This window comes from Girardinichthys multiradiatus, chromosome 5 (genome assembly GCF_021462225.1).
Source record: "Girardinichthys multiradiatus isolate DD_20200921_A chromosome 5, DD_fGirMul_XY1, whole genome shotgun sequence".
Taxonomy (NCBI): domain Eukaryota; kingdom Metazoa; phylum Chordata; class Actinopteri; order Cyprinodontiformes; family Goodeidae; genus Girardinichthys; species Girardinichthys multiradiatus.
The window spans coordinates 15,752,102-15,767,728 of record NC_061798.1 but is presented as its reverse complement, the minus strand read 5'-3'; the positions used below and the strand labels follow the sequence as shown (position 1 = coordinate 15,767,728).

The 15,627-nt window shown below is 39.9% G+C and overlaps 1 protein-coding gene across 1 annotated transcript in view; it reads right to left on the bottom strand.

The window, feature by feature from the left end:
• fam184b (family with sequence similarity 184 member B) overlaps positions 1 to 12,173 on the bottom strand; it is a 60,194-nt gene extending 48,021 nt beyond the window's left edge. Inside the window, exon 1 of the mRNA XM_047366219.1 lies at positions 11,604 to 12,173. Within this exon, the coding sequence (XP_047222175.1) occupies positions 11,604 to 11,753 (150 nt within the window). The 5' untranslated portion in view covers positions 11,754 to 12,173. The remainder of the gene's footprint in view (positions 1 to 11,603) is intronic.
• Positions 12,174 to 15,627: the final 3,454 nt, after the last annotated feature.

Here is a 15,627-nt window from a genome sequence, read left to right as displayed (position 1 = left end):
GTTATAAGAGTACCTATAACCTATATTGTTGTTGTTTTTCTAACAGTGTTAACAGACCCTAAAAAAAAATCACATAACTTCTTTCTCAATATTACCATTAGCATGCTAGCCCTTGGTCCTCAGCATTGAACACTGAAGAAATCCATTTCTTTTTCTGAGCTTTTAAGCTACACACCAACATAGGTGATGTTAGATTGTCAGACAGCCACACCTGACCAAAACATCTTCATGGTGAGAAATCTTTCATTAACTTTTGTTGTGTTAAGAATAATAGCATGGGTTTAGTATAGCTTTAAATTTGCCAACATTTTCAAACAGTAAAGCTCCACTATGCTGTTAAACTTTTTGTATACAAATGTGGACAGCTGGACTTAGCTGTGGTAAAAGAGAATATATTTTAGTTAAGTGTTTGTGAAGATTCAGATATGGAAAGATTTTGATAGAGAACTATTTATTATAGTTTACAAATGTAAAAAGTGTGTTTTAATTGGTTTTTCATTCAGTTTTTCTTATTATATATTTTCCAGAGACTATTCCTCTGTCACGGACATTAGGATTGATATAGGAGACAGTTGCCTGGGATAAGGACTGGATGACATGTATGACCCCTTGGAGGATGCTAATCAAACATCCCTTAGGTAACACTTATGGTGAGTCAATGATTAGATATTGTTTAGTTTGTCTCACAGTAACACTGAAATTGTTATTTCAACATATGCCAAAGGACCTGGTTAATTGCATTGAGTTGTTGCAAATAACTTATTTACAACACCTGTTTACAGGTCATAGTTGTGACTGAACTTTTACACATTCACATAACATTGGACTCGACAGGTTCAGTCTGATGGCTTAAAATGACCCTGAAGAGCCAACAACAGGACTAACCCTTTTTAAAGAACAACCTAAGCAAGTAGGTACTTCTTACATTTTCTTTTTGCCATACAAAACACCACCTTGATTCTCAGGTATGAGTATGTGTAAAAATACTTTTAATTTCATTTGGGTTCTTTTTCTGCAGGTTGTGGAGGGCTCAAATCAGCCCAAACTTAGCCCAGTATTACCCTGAGGAGGTAGCTGGGGTGGAGAAAGAGGGCTGGACCTCACTGGATATGTAAACCAATACAATGATAAAAATTGTTAAACACAGTACTCAGGGTGGAAATTGGAGATTTACATGTTGTTACACAATGGTGTCTTGATTGTGTTCTGAGAAAACGCAGACCGAATGCCCACATATGTGAACATCACCTTTGTTTTCCTCTCTTTACTTATTTACCAGCACTCCATTACAGCATGTTGGGCTCAGCAGTGGGAGAAAACAAGGATTGAACCACACACAGATAACAAAAGAGACCGGTAAAACTCTAAATCCCAGAATGCACAGTATTAACCCATTTTCAAAAAAGCTCACAAGAAGGAGGAGTCACAGCTGGAATCCCAGTGTCGTCATAACTCTGCATGCAGCAGTGTTAAAATGATAACTGACAGAGGCTGAGAGCTGTTTGACTTTTATTTCCTGATAATCAGGTGGTGCCCTGACTTGGTAATTTTTATTAAAATTACTAAATTGTATTATAATTGCCCTTGGCATTTGTTAATAGTTATTCATAGCCAAACCAAACCTTTTGTTGCATAACAAGCAGCAGCCAACACCAGTACATAGCTCACAAACATGTATTATGAAATCAGTATTTTTACTGGGGAGCTATAGAATAAAAGAGACAAAATACTTATTAAACTGACTGACGAAAAATTCTGTAATAAAATAGAACAACAAAACAGTTTAAGCAGCTTCCTTGACAAACTTTCCGTATCTATTATAACTGACCCAGCCAGCTAGTACAGTCTAGGTTTATAGGCATCTAAACCTGCTTAAATATGTATGACATCTCTCCTTCTCTTCCCTAAATAGTGTATTATCATCCATAGTGCATGAAATATGGCCTACTTCACTTCAACCTCTATGCAATGCCACTAGTGTCATCATGATCTCCTGGTGACCCTTACGTCTCACTTACCCACTTATAGAGGTGTGTGTGTGAACGCGAGTGTACGCAGGAGACACATGGGTTCATATTTTATCCAGACGCCTCTCTGTCTGCAGCGCGCAGCTTGGACAGCACTGTGGGACATTCTCCTCGTTCTGTGTGGAAGGGCGGCATGTTTCCACGCTCTCTTGCACACACATTCCCGCTGCCTTCACACAAACACAAACTATAAAAATAATAATGATGAGCAAATGTGCTTTTCCTGACATTTGATGGTTTTGTCAGTCAGACATTGGTAGAGCATGTTGACTGGTCTTTCTGTTCCATCATTGTGCACAAACTCTAGCTCTGAAATTGTGACTTGTGACATGGCATGGTCGTCCTAACAAAGTGAAACCTAGAGGAATACTATGGTAAAGAAAAAGTTACAGAAAGATGAAAGTTTAACAAAGGTTTTTCTAAAACTCCTTAATTAATTCTGTCTTCATTAATATGCTGCTTAAATATCCTGGAGTCTTCTGGGAAAGTTCAGTTTTCAACAAATTTGGAAGACTGCTGCAGGGATTCATTCTCATCCAGCTGCAGAAGCATCAGCGAGGTCAGTCCCTGATGTCAGCTCATACGGCCTGGCATATAGTAAAGCTAAAATGTTTGGTACATCTGAGCGGTCACCTCATGACCCAAACTACTCACAGAAATATAAGTTCAAGTTGTGGATCTCAGCACTGTACACATCCCTGTTAAAATATCAGGTTTTTGCAATGTTAAAGAAAGAAAAGAGATTGTAATAAATCATTTTAAAACATTTTCCACCTTTAATTTGTCATATATCCTGTTATTTTAACTGAGAAACAAACAAATCTGTTACATGATGAAATGTAGAAAGTTAAAAAGCTGCAATAACCATGTTGCATAATGGTACACAACTTCAAGCTAAAACTTTCTTGAAGCACCGTTCGTTTTATTTTCAACATTCAATCTTAATCGGTACACACTTCCCATCAATAATAGTGAACCTGATGATTCAAAGATAAAGTTCACCCGTCCCAGTGGAATCTTCCTGACATTTGCTCGTTGGCATCCTTTAGCTCAAGCCATAGTTTGCTAAAAGGTTAAAAAGGCTCCAAAGGAGAATGGTACAAGAAAATCCCTGGCCACCATGCCACACTGAAGATACCCTCCTTTTGTTATCCATTGTAAAGAAAAGGGTGAAAGGTTAAGACAGAAACTGATCAGTTAGGTGGTTAAGACACCGAAGGCCAAGCTGAAGGAGCTGCAGTATTTTGGTTATGTTCTACATGTGACAAAACTTCCTGCTTTTTCCACGTCTGAACTAAGGAGTAAGGGGTGCACCAGAGAAGTCTTTTATTGCAAATACAACATCCAGGCCTAGTTAAAATCTTCCTAAATTTTGTGGGAGAAGGTGTTGTGAAACCAAAGTTAAAATTTGGCCATAATTCTAAAACAGAAATAACACTGAACACTATATCAGAACACTATCTCCACAGTGAAGCATGGTGGTAAAAGCATCATGATCTAGGGTTCCCTTTCTTAAGGTGAAATTAGGGTCTTTGTTGGAGAGGATGAAAACACGAACAGCTCCACTGGTAATTGGTGACAGTCAGTTTTGACCCAAACCCTTAGGTCTCTGCAGATAAAACATTTTTTGTTTTTTTTCTGCATCACAGTAAGTGCAAACATAAATCCCAATCAAGAAAAGAATCACTTAATGAGAGAAAATGTGAGTTTTGTAACAATCTTCGGGGTGACCTTAAGAGGGCTGTGGACAAGAGATTTCCACATAAAGTAGAAATGTCAGGTCAAATGTTAGGGTGCTTGTAAACTCTTGCCAAAAAGTCACCAGATGCTTTAACAAATGTTAGTTTAAAATTGTGAACACTTATTTATATATTTTTTTCCCTCCAACAGGTTTGTTTCTATTTCAGCTAAATTATATAGAATAAATGTTGAATTAAATGTGCATCACAAACATTAAAATTTTCACAGGGGTGTGTTGATCCACTGTATGTGAGATTTGAGGTTATTTGACTTTGTGCTCTCATGCCACAAAATTTCAGTCCAGTTGAACTCTAAACTTCAGTCATCGTGCCACATTTCTTCATTCATTTCTTTTTCACCAATTTTTTTGTGCAGTTACACATTAACTTGGTATCATTGTGCTAAAGCATTTTCCAATTTCAGTCAGTGTTTTATTCCTTTTTAAAATAGTAAAATATGTTGACTTTGCAGCTCGTCCCTCTAAACAAAGCACTTCAAACCCATGCGCCTAATCACTGTTTATTCATTTATTTGTATTGGTAGTTATTTACTTTAATAAATTATGCAGAAAATTATAAATGTCAAATGTCAGTTCTAATTTCATTTAACTTTCTGGTAAAGATTACATATTAAACTGTACTTCCATAGTCCTAATCCCTGTTTGGGTCAGTAGGTTGCTATTGAATATGGATGATGACGTATTTTCTTACAGTACATTATGAGTTAAATACAGAAAATGGCTTTAAATCATCGGGTGTAAAATCGGGTACAAGACATCCCCAATGTGGGTATAAATTGATACTGGTGTCGTCCCTTTTATAAACAAAAAACTTGGATACAAAACGTCCCAAAGTACAAAATGACAATGGAACGAAAGGGACCACTAACCTCACTAAGCTCTGTAAATGACGTTGATCCAGAATGCTTGAGGGTCAACCCACATGTGGGTTAACCACATGTGAGCCAACCTTACTTACTGCTTTTCCTTTAATCAACATTTAGTATGCTAAATGAGCCGTGTAATTCTGACATGCCTCTCGCAGGCTGTACGCAGCGTTAACTTTTTTCCCTAATAAATTAATTCATCGTTTGAGGGTCTCTTTGTCTGGTATTAATATTTGTTTAATGATCTGAAACATTTAAGTGAGGCAAAAAAGCAAAAACAGAAGAAATCTGTAAGTCAAGTACTTAACGACACTATAAACCATTAACAAGGTTATAAAAGTAAAATCTGTAAGGCTGATTTTAAAGCATAATCTGCAAATTATTATTATTTGTAAAGAAGTTGAAACACTAGTATCACCTTAACGCTAAAAAAGGTTACACATTGATGCAACAATAATTACTGTAGACTTTTTTTTTTCAAATATACCGTTGCATAATGTTTTACTACTGATGTAGATATTGCCTGGGGATAATTTATCATTTACATTTCTTTGTAGAATTGTTAAGCAAAGATTCAAATCTTATGTATTTGATTACATTTTTATTTTAGCAATATTGATGCTTGCACCAGATTTCACATATTACAATACAAAATGTGATGCATTTGAAGCATCTTTTTAAGATGTAAACCTGCAAACACTGAGCATGGCTGCTTGGGCAGAGTGGGGCCTCCTCCTACTGTAAATCCACTCTTCAGATCCCCGCATTGATCCTGCCAGTCGATAGGGTTATTCATGTTGCCTCACAAGTCAGTGCCCTTGCTTATTCACAATAACTTCACAGTCAGCAAGGTGTGGAAAACAAATCTGTCTCTAGTGTGCAGGAGAGCTGAGATGCTGCAGCTGAAGAAGAGGTGATCTGACTGGTTGATGCACAGAGAACAGGTTAGTAAAAGAGACAGGAGAGCATACAGACACAAACCCCCACACATATCACAGTGCGCTGGATTACAAAGCAGTGAGCACAGTGACAGTAAACACAGGGAATCCAAAGATAGATTTAAAGCTGCCAATCAAGGAGAGGCCTGTAGATGTGCACACGAGGTGATGCTTTAAAAAGCTGCTGTTGATCTCTGTAAGTTGTGCAAACATTTTGTCATGTTAAAATCACAAACTTCAACGAATTGAATTGGTTTTTATAAAGAACTGAAAAGTGTTGTATGTACTTCCTCTTCATTCTGATACCCCTAAATAAAATCTGGTCCAACCAATTGCCTTCTGGTCACCTAATTCATAAGTAGATCCCACTGAAAAACTTCAGTTTAAATCCAGCTGTTCTGTGAATGCTTCAGAGGTTTGTTAGAAAACATTAATGAACAAACTGCATCGTGGAGACTAAGGAACCCAGTAGACATGCCAGGGATTGTAGCGGCAGCAACATGCTGTGGGGCTGCTCTTCCTCTGCAGGGGGGGTTCCTACGCGTGCATCTCATCCCAAATCATTGTTCAATCCATCAAATGAATATGGAGAGTTCGGCACAGCTGCAAACCAACCAATGCATGGCAGTTCAGCCCAACCTACATGTCAGACAAGGAGATTAATATTCAGGGAAGTAGCCAAGAGGTTCATGGTAACTGTGTGACCTGCAGAGATCTACAGCTCTGGTGGGAGAATCTGTTGACAGGACTACTTTGAGTCTTGCGTTCCACAATACTGGCCTTTATGTGAGAACAGCACGAAGAAAAACATTATTAAAAGAAAGCTATAAGTCCTGTTTGCAGTTTTTCACAAGCCATGTAGGGATACAGTAAACATGTGGCAGAAGATACTCTGCATTTACATTTTTGGAATACAAGCAAAACACTGTGTTGGAAAACTATTATTGAATATCGCTATGAAGCAACCCACAGTGCCGCAGGGTGGTGGCAACATTATGCTGTGGGGAAGAATTTCTTCTGCTAGGAGAAGGAAGCTGTCAGAGTTGATGAAGTTGAATACAAAACAATACAGGAGGAAAACCTGTAAAAGGCAGCAAAAGACTTGAGAGGGGGCGGAGCTACACCTTCCAGTAAGAAAACAACCCTAAACACACAATCCAGAACTACATTTGAATGGTTTCGACCAAATCATAACCATGTGTTAGAACAGTCTAGTCAAAATCAAGACAGACTTTGTGTCTAGACTTGAAAGTTGTTGTTCACACATGCTCTTCAGTCAGACTGGGTTGAGTTATTTTGCAAATAGGAATGGTCAAAGATTTTGGTTTCTAGATGTCCAAAGCTGTGAAAAACATATCCCAAGAGAGCTGCTGCTGGTATTGTAGAGAAACCTGGTTGTAAAAGCATTGTACAAAGATTAAAAACCATGTATCATTTTCCTTTTTCTTCACAATTATGACTAATTTGAGTTGGTCTATCAGATAAAGTCTTAAAGCAACATACTGAAGTTTGTAGTTGTAACATGACATGTGAATACTTTTGCAAGGCACGATTTGTGTGTGGGTGTGTGCAAATTTGTGTGTGTGAGCCTGTTTAAAGTTGCGTGGACATTCAAAACAGCTGGCTTAAAATGGTCAGCTGGCATTTCCTTCCCACTGGCTTGCTCCGCCATGTAAACACACTCCAACTGGTTTATCTTTAGCAGCACCCATTCAGGCGGGACGGAGAGAGAAGGACGGCAGGTCAGGGATGGAAGTGCGTGGGGAGAGAGCAGGAGGGGGGAATTGTTAAAGCAAGGCATAACGGCATAAAGGAGGATGGGAAATTGCAAACATGAGTGATGAGCAGAATGTTTTTAGCCCAAGTGAATGTACCTTAATGTTCATATACATGTAGGTTATTAAATATATAGAGTTACCAAGGCTGCCCCATTTCCTCCACTTGACACCATGCCCCAAAACACACAAATAAACCATGTGTCACGCTGCAGGCATCCCAACGCTCTCTTGCACCAAATATCGGATTTGTTGATTCTTATATTTCAGCTGCACTCCGGGTTTCAGGTTTGTTCACTGGGGTCATCTGAGCTAAATCGGCACGGGCATGGCGTGCAAAAAGTTTCAAGAGAGAGCAAGTCCACCCTGAAGTGGAAAGAAGATGAGAGGTTGAGAGGCAGTGCTGGAAAATGCCTCTAATAAGCTCAGACACAAGTGCTGACCTTCCATCTGTGCCATCTTCGCTTGTGTGAGTGAGTGAGTGAGTGAGTGAGTGAGTGAGTGAGTGAGTGAGTGAGTGAGTGAGTGAGTGAGTGAGTGAGTGAGTGAGTGAGTGAGTGAGTGAGTGAGTGAGTGAGTGAGTGAGTGAGTGAGTGAGTGAGTGAGTGAGTGAGTGGACACCTTGTGAACAATACACATGTTACCCATGGACACACACATGCACTTTAAAGACAGGGGTGCACTCATGAGGGAAGTCCACAGTCATCAATAATTGTCATCGTTCAACAAGCAGTGGGTCATGCACTGGCTGTGTAAGCATTATTGTGGAGCACAGAGAGGAAGAATCCCCCACAGATAACAAGGATTAGTGTTTGAGAAGCTGAGCACACCCAGATGATGCTACTGCTCCACTTGTACCAGCTCACTGACACATGGAGAAAAAAACACAGCGTTAAAGCTACTAACCAGACATTTTGAAAGGATTGTCCTAAAGTACATAAAGGACGTCATTCCTGCTGGTCTGGAAATTTATCAGTTTGCCTACAGGGAGAATCGATCAACGGAGGATGCAGTCTCAATTGCATTTCATGCCAGCTTGTCCCACCTGGAGCATCCCAACAGTTCTGTCATAATGCTTTTTGTGGATTTTAGTTCAGCTTTTAATACGGTAATTCCACAGAAGCTAGTGCAGAAGCTTCAGGAGTTGAGGCTGCCTGCATCACTTTGTGTTTGGCACCAAGACTTCCTCACCGATAGGTCTGGTGAGAACTGGAGGCCAAATATCGTCACCAGCGGTCCTCAACACAAGAACACCGCAAGGCTGTTCACTTAGCCCTGTTCTCTTATCTCTGTTCACACACGAATATTCTGCTATCCACACCACACACACAGCTGAGATTTGCAGATGACACCACCGTACTGGGTCTCATATCAAACAATGATGAGAATCACTACAGAGAGGAGATCCAGCACTTGACCACATGGTGCTCTGACAATAACCTTGCTCTGAATACCAACAAGACCAAGGAGGTCATCGTGGACTATGTAGGACCAGGAAGACTGATCATGGTCCTCTACTTATACATGGACAACATCAGGTTCCTGGGCATCCACATCAGTTCTGACTTCACCTGGTCTTTGAACACCTCCTATTTAGTGAGGAAAGCCCTGCAGAGGATTTTCTTCCTTAGGATGCTGAAGCAGGTTGGACTCTCATCTCAGCTTTCAAACTTGTACAGAGCCAAAGAAATAGAGTATAATTTGTCTTAGTTTGACAGTGTAGTATGGCAGCTGCACCGTAGAGGATAAGAAGGACCTAGAACTGGTCTTGAAATGGCAGCAGATAGTAGAGAAGGTACCATTAACAGATTTGGATTCCCTATATAAGGGTTGGGTACAGAAAAAGGCCAGGCGCATTATGGCAGACCCCACCCACCTGGAAATGGACTGTTTTTGCCTCTACCTTCTGGGAAAGGGTATTGATCATCACAATTAAAGACAAGCAGACTGAGTGCATATGTGTTTTATCATGTTATATTTTTTCGAGCTGTAACCGCCAAACTAAAATTTTATTGTGCAAATGCATAATGACAATTCTTATTTTTACTTTTATAGCTTTGAAATCCAAGAGATATTTCCTACAGAAAATCTGCATTATCTGCTGCTTTCGGCAAAAATAATCACCAGGCTTATAATGAGTCAAATCCCACCAGTCAGCCATAACTGAACCTGCTATACCATCGCCAGCATTGCAGTGAACATCAGAGAGAAGAAGTAAAAAGAAAACCCATCACTCACAATCAGTCAGGGAGCAGTTGTTTGGATAAGCTGAAGTAGCAGTAACAGTAGGAAATAGTAGCAAGGTGGCAGTTTAGACAGAGTGCAATGCCACTGTGCTGGAAAATCACTTAACTGTTTCTGGTGATTTTAGCCTAATATGGCAATTATTCATTTTATGCGACATAAATATACAGAGAAACCAGTAAGATGGAAAAATTTAAACAAAAATCAGATTTGTACTAAATAAAGTTCTGAAGACGATCATCATCATTGTCACTGTTTGCTTCAGCTTCACTGTGCAGCTTGGGCTAAAACATCTAAAATTGAACCTCTTGCAACTCAAATGCAACTTAATGCTTAGTAATCTACCCTCATGGACCAGTTTATTACCCTGGTTCTATTACTTGTTTATATACAATGTCTTGATTCTACATCAAGACATTGAAAAGGCCAGTTGCTGAAGTTCAAACTAAGCATCTTGCACATGTCATGAAAACATTTTGTCTACTGGAATGTTGATGCACAGACATCACCCAGGTTTACAGGGAATGGTCTCAGAAAAAGAAAATATACACTGAGTGACAGCTGTTAAGATGTAAATGGCTGACTGGTTCCAGATGACAGAAACGAAACACTAGCTGAGAGGTAATGTATGCAGAATAGCATTGCTAAACAGACAATATGTCAAACGTTGAAGAAGATGGGCTACAGCAGCAGAAGACCACACTGAGTGCCACTGCTTGTAGGTAAGAACAGGACACTGAGGCTAAAATTCCCACACGCTTACCAGGATACCAACGAATTGGAAAAACATTGTCTCATCATAGGTCTCAATTTTGGCTACAACATTCAGATGGTTGAGTAAGAATTTGGAGTAAACAACATGAAAGCCTGACTCCATCCTGCCTATCAGAAGTTCATGTTAATAGTGGTAGTATAATGGTGTGGGCGATATTTTCTTGGCACACTTTGGCCCAGTTAATACCAAGTGAGCACTGTTTATACCTCACAGCATATCTTAGTATTGTTGCTGACATTGTTCATCCCTTTATGACCCAAGGTTGCTTCCCACAGGATAATGTTCCACGTCACAAGGCTGTAAACATCTCAAACTGGTTCAATGAACATTGCAAAGAATTCACTTTACTCCAGTGGCCTCCACAGGCATCAGATCTAAATCCAATGGGGCACCTTTGTGATGTGGTGCAATGGGAGATTTGCATCATGGACAAATCTGCAGCAAATGTGTTATATTGTTATATCCACATGGTCCACAATGAGAAATGTTTCTATTTCTCAGAGATTTTTGAGATTTCATTATTTTAGGTTCATGCCATTGTGAAATAAGGCTGTTACCTTTATTCCTGTGCGTCTGGTTTTGTCAATGACCAAAATTAACTCCGAGCAGAATCCTAATTTTTAACCCCTTTCTTTTAAAAAACATTGAAATTTCTGAAACCTTGCGGAGGAAATCCATATTTGTAATCTGCGGTTTTTATTATTGGTGAATTCTGTATATTTTAGTAGAAAAAAATAATACACTACTTGATTGTATCTTAACAATTTTTTTTATCTGGTAATTGGTTTCTTTAGATATGTGCTTATTTTGTCTGCTGGGATTATTTTTTTTGTCTCGATAGCACAGTGAGATGTGAAGCCTGCTGTCTAAATAACACAGCAAGGAGCATGGCGGAGATAATTCATAGAATAACTGATCAACCCACAAGTGTTCATTGCTGCTTCCAGCTTGATGGAGATCTGCAGCCTACAGATTACCTCCAGTCACGAAGCAGCACCAACCTGACCCAAGTTTTCCCTTTAATCCAAGAGATGAGGTGATTAAACATATCCACCACCTTTCACGTTGTACTTGTATATTTAATGTAATATTTTTCTGAATGTGTGTATGTTTTGCAGTGCAACATCTGAAGGTGTGATACATCGGATCACCCTCTCAGCCCGACAGATGGGCATCAGGCGGCGCGCCCCTCTCTCTTGCTGTCAGAGGCGGATCTTACCTTGGTGAGCTGAGCGATCTTCTTGCACATCTTGCTGTGCATCTGATAGTCATACAGCTCCTGCTCAAAGGTTGCCAACTCTGCCGCAGTCCCGTTCACGGTGGAGCCCGGCCCGGGGGACTGTGCAGCCTTACCGGCGCCTGAAGCCATAATGGAACCCCCCAGCACCCCTCTCTCCCTCTCTCTCTCTCCCCAGGGAACTTCCCAAGACCGGAGGATAGTCAGAAATGATCCTTCCGCCTCGCGGATGAAGAATCCCACCGAAATCGTGTCAGATTCCTACGCGTGCATCTCATCCCTCCGCGCGCAGACCCTCTCTGGCGAGCGGCATCTCGAGGAATCCGGTGGTATATCGGCGGGGCTCTCCTGGTGCGTTCCGGTTGCTGCCCCGTTCTCCTCCTGCTTGCCGCCCGGTGATCGCGGAGGTCACACGCTCGAAGTCCATCGGGGACGCGCTTGCGCCAGCCGAGCCTGTCCTGTTGCCAGCAGATGTAGATGTTTCCTTATTCTAATAGGGAGGATGAAGGCGTACAGTCCGACCACCTGTCTGGGGGCCAGGGCGGAGAGAGGCGTGTGTATCTGTGGAACATTACCGGAGACAGCTGCTGGAGAGGCGCACTGCTGCAGTGGTGCCCCGCCCCTGATCGCTGTAAGGAGGGGAGGAGGAGGAGGGTCTCCGGGGTCCGTGTGATCGGTTAGATAAACCTGCACAGAGGGTAGAAAGACCGATGCCCTGTGAGAGAATTTAATAATAATAATTAAAAAAAAAACATAATCAGAGGTGGTTTATGGTGGCCCCGATGAAGGAGCAAGAAACAATTGACAACAAACACAACAAATCCAGAAATAATCTGGGAAAATTTTAAGATTTCTGATTCTTTTGTTTTGCATTTTTACCCTGGGAACAGGTCGCTGTGAAATACAGGACATGCACAGAGGCAGCTCAAGAAAGTTTGCAAAGGGGTGGCTAGGGGGGCATGGACAATTCTGTCCAGAAGCCATAATGGAATTTCAGGTATTTTTCAATAGTGGAGTCATAAATAGATCAAAATATACTGATGTCATATTGGTGGAGGTACAAGCAATAGTAGACATAAGACATTGTTCCTATGAAGGAAAGATGTGAAAAGTTGTTGGAGAGCGGCCCACTGAGGACCACTTTTGTTTTGTTGGGGTGAAACAAACTGATCTACCCCATGCTCTGCCATGTTTGTTTTGCATCTACAACCCTTCCAAGGGGCCAGCACCCAAACGAGTTTTGATTAACCCAAACACATGTACACTATATTGCCAAAAGTATTGGGTCACACCACCAAGTCAACTATATTAAGAAACAAATCTCCAACACTCATTGTTAGAGAACTGCAGCAATTGGTCTCCATGACAACCATTACATGTTATTTTCATGGCTTTCTGTGTCAATGCAAAAATTTGGAGTTTGCTAAACTCCACAGAAACCTTAACTGGACCTGTCTGATACGATCAGATGAGACTAAGAATGAGCAGACAATGATCCAAAAGGTTTGTCCAAATCAACACAGACATGGTTCACTAGGCACAAAATCGACCTTCTCTCATGGCCCTGTCTGTCCCCCTAAACCTAAATCCTACAGATAATCTGTGAGGGGAGCTCAAAGAATGGGTGCAAACACAATTTTGCCGAACGTATTGGGTCACAGCACCAAATCAATGAATTCTGATGTTATAATCACTTCCATGGCTGCAAGTGTATAAAGTTTGGTGTGAGAAACTTGACTGACCTGCACAGAGTCCTGACCTCAACCTCCTTGAACCCCTTTGGGATGAATTAGAGCAGAGGCTGTGATTCTGCTTCTGTGATTTTCTCATCTAACTATGTACACACTCCTACACCTTGTGGAAGATGTTTACAGAATAGTAAAAGTTGCTATTGCTAGCAACGGTGGGCCTGTCAACAAATTGGACTTTATAGATTAAAAATAGGATGTCACAATCCCATATGTGGCCCATATTTCAGTAAATCTTTTTCTAAAATATTAATACTTAAAATATTATAGACATAAGACTCTCTGGCTGGGGTAGCCAGCAAATTTACCAGTGCCACTATTTTTTATACCCACCGCTGACCTCCGATCAGGAGGTGTGGTTATGGAGTAACATCCAGGTGCAGACGGGAGCGAATATAACAATGTTTAACAAATTAGAAGAAAGAACTTTCAAGAAGGGCACAAAAAAACAGGACAAAAAAAAAAAACAGGACTAGAAACACAGGCAAAGTCAAAGGTACAACAACGGAGCAAGAAACAGGAAATATAGGCATGTAAACGGGCAGTGAAAAGGGAAATGTAAAGCGGAAACAATGAGAGGATCCAGTGGAGGACATTGTGACCCAGAGCTTATATAGTGAGGGACAAGTGGAGAATGACAAAGCAAGACAGTGAGTAATCAGAGGACAACAGATTAGTAAGAAGGAAAGTAGGGGAGCTGAGGGAGAGGTACTAATTAACACTAGTAACTGAGATACACAGAAAAACTAGATCAAGAGGAAAAGACAAATACCAACCTATGGGGAATAAACTAGAATACACAGGGAATTGAACACAGGAATAATACTAAGAAACCAAACTCAAAAGGAATAACTAATATGCCAACACCTCAGAGACTATAATGAACACAGAGAAATTAACAGGATATGGCAATATCTTAAAGGAAATAATAAACTGAGAGACGATGAGAACACAAACACAAATTAAAACACCAAAGAATCATAACATCCCCCTTGGTGCCACAAATGGACATCCACGGTCACTGTCTCAAAAGGTTTATGGAATGTTCAAAACACCCAAGCGCTTAGGCTGAATCTAGTTGGATACACAGCGGATTGAGCTACCTCTAGCACTTTCTCTCCACCAATCCCTCGGCCTTTATTTAGGCTAGGCATTAAAAGATTGCACTGAGAAGTGGGATTCTCCTTATAGATGTTTGTAGATGCTGATACTATTGGTTCTCCCTGTTTTCCTAAACTTAAATTTATGTTGCCATAGAGGGCAATATGTGTTGAGTAAAGTTATCAATATTGCAGTAGACATTTTTTTTTTTATGCTTGTTAAGCATGAAGAACAAAACATGAAACCAAATGCAACCTAGAAAAAATATTACTGCTTTACATTTGATTTAAAATGCATTAAAACTTTGACAATGAATTGCCAATATTTATGGATTGGCTAATGGGTGTTATGTCAGTGTAACAGTGGTATTAAATTAAGCTTGTTTTTTATAAGCTTATTAAAAAAAAAAAAAAAAAAACAAGCTTATAAAATGTTCTAGTTTTAAAACTGTCACATTTTCTTTCAAATCGCTCCAAGGGTTTAAAGTCCTTGTCATGAAGTGCCAGAGAGCACGAGTGACTGTATGGAAGATAAGAGTAATTCAGTGCTGCGTTTCCTCTACATCTTATTGCAAAATGCTTGTCAGCTGGCTGAAAGAAGGCGACCACACATTTACCTTGCTTACAAGAATTAAAAAGTCCGCTATTTTGATGATGACTAAGGTTGCAAAAAAGGACCAGTTGTGTTGTAAATGTCAGATGAGTACTATTGCCTTTAATATAAGTGTGATAATAATGTGTTATTTTGGCAGCAGGAGAAATAATTGTACTAACAATTAACTAACTAATGTAGTAACGTAATATACACTACAGGGATAGGGTATATACTTGTACCAAACTAGCAAATTATACAATTATAAATCTTTAAAAATCATCTTTAAGTACACGATTGGTCTGTCATTGGTATGTCAAAAGTGTATATATTTTCACCAGTGCAATCAGAGTTTAGATCAAATTAAACAATAACATTGGTTTTGCATTTTTCTTCTTGTGAAAATAATTTTTATACTGGCAAATATGGCCACAAAACTGAATATTATATAATATAAAACACATTAGTATGCATCAGATAATTTTTTTCAAACTCAGAGCTTTGGGATATGCACTTGTATTATTACATAACTATAGAATTATAACTAAGACTAAACACAAAGAATA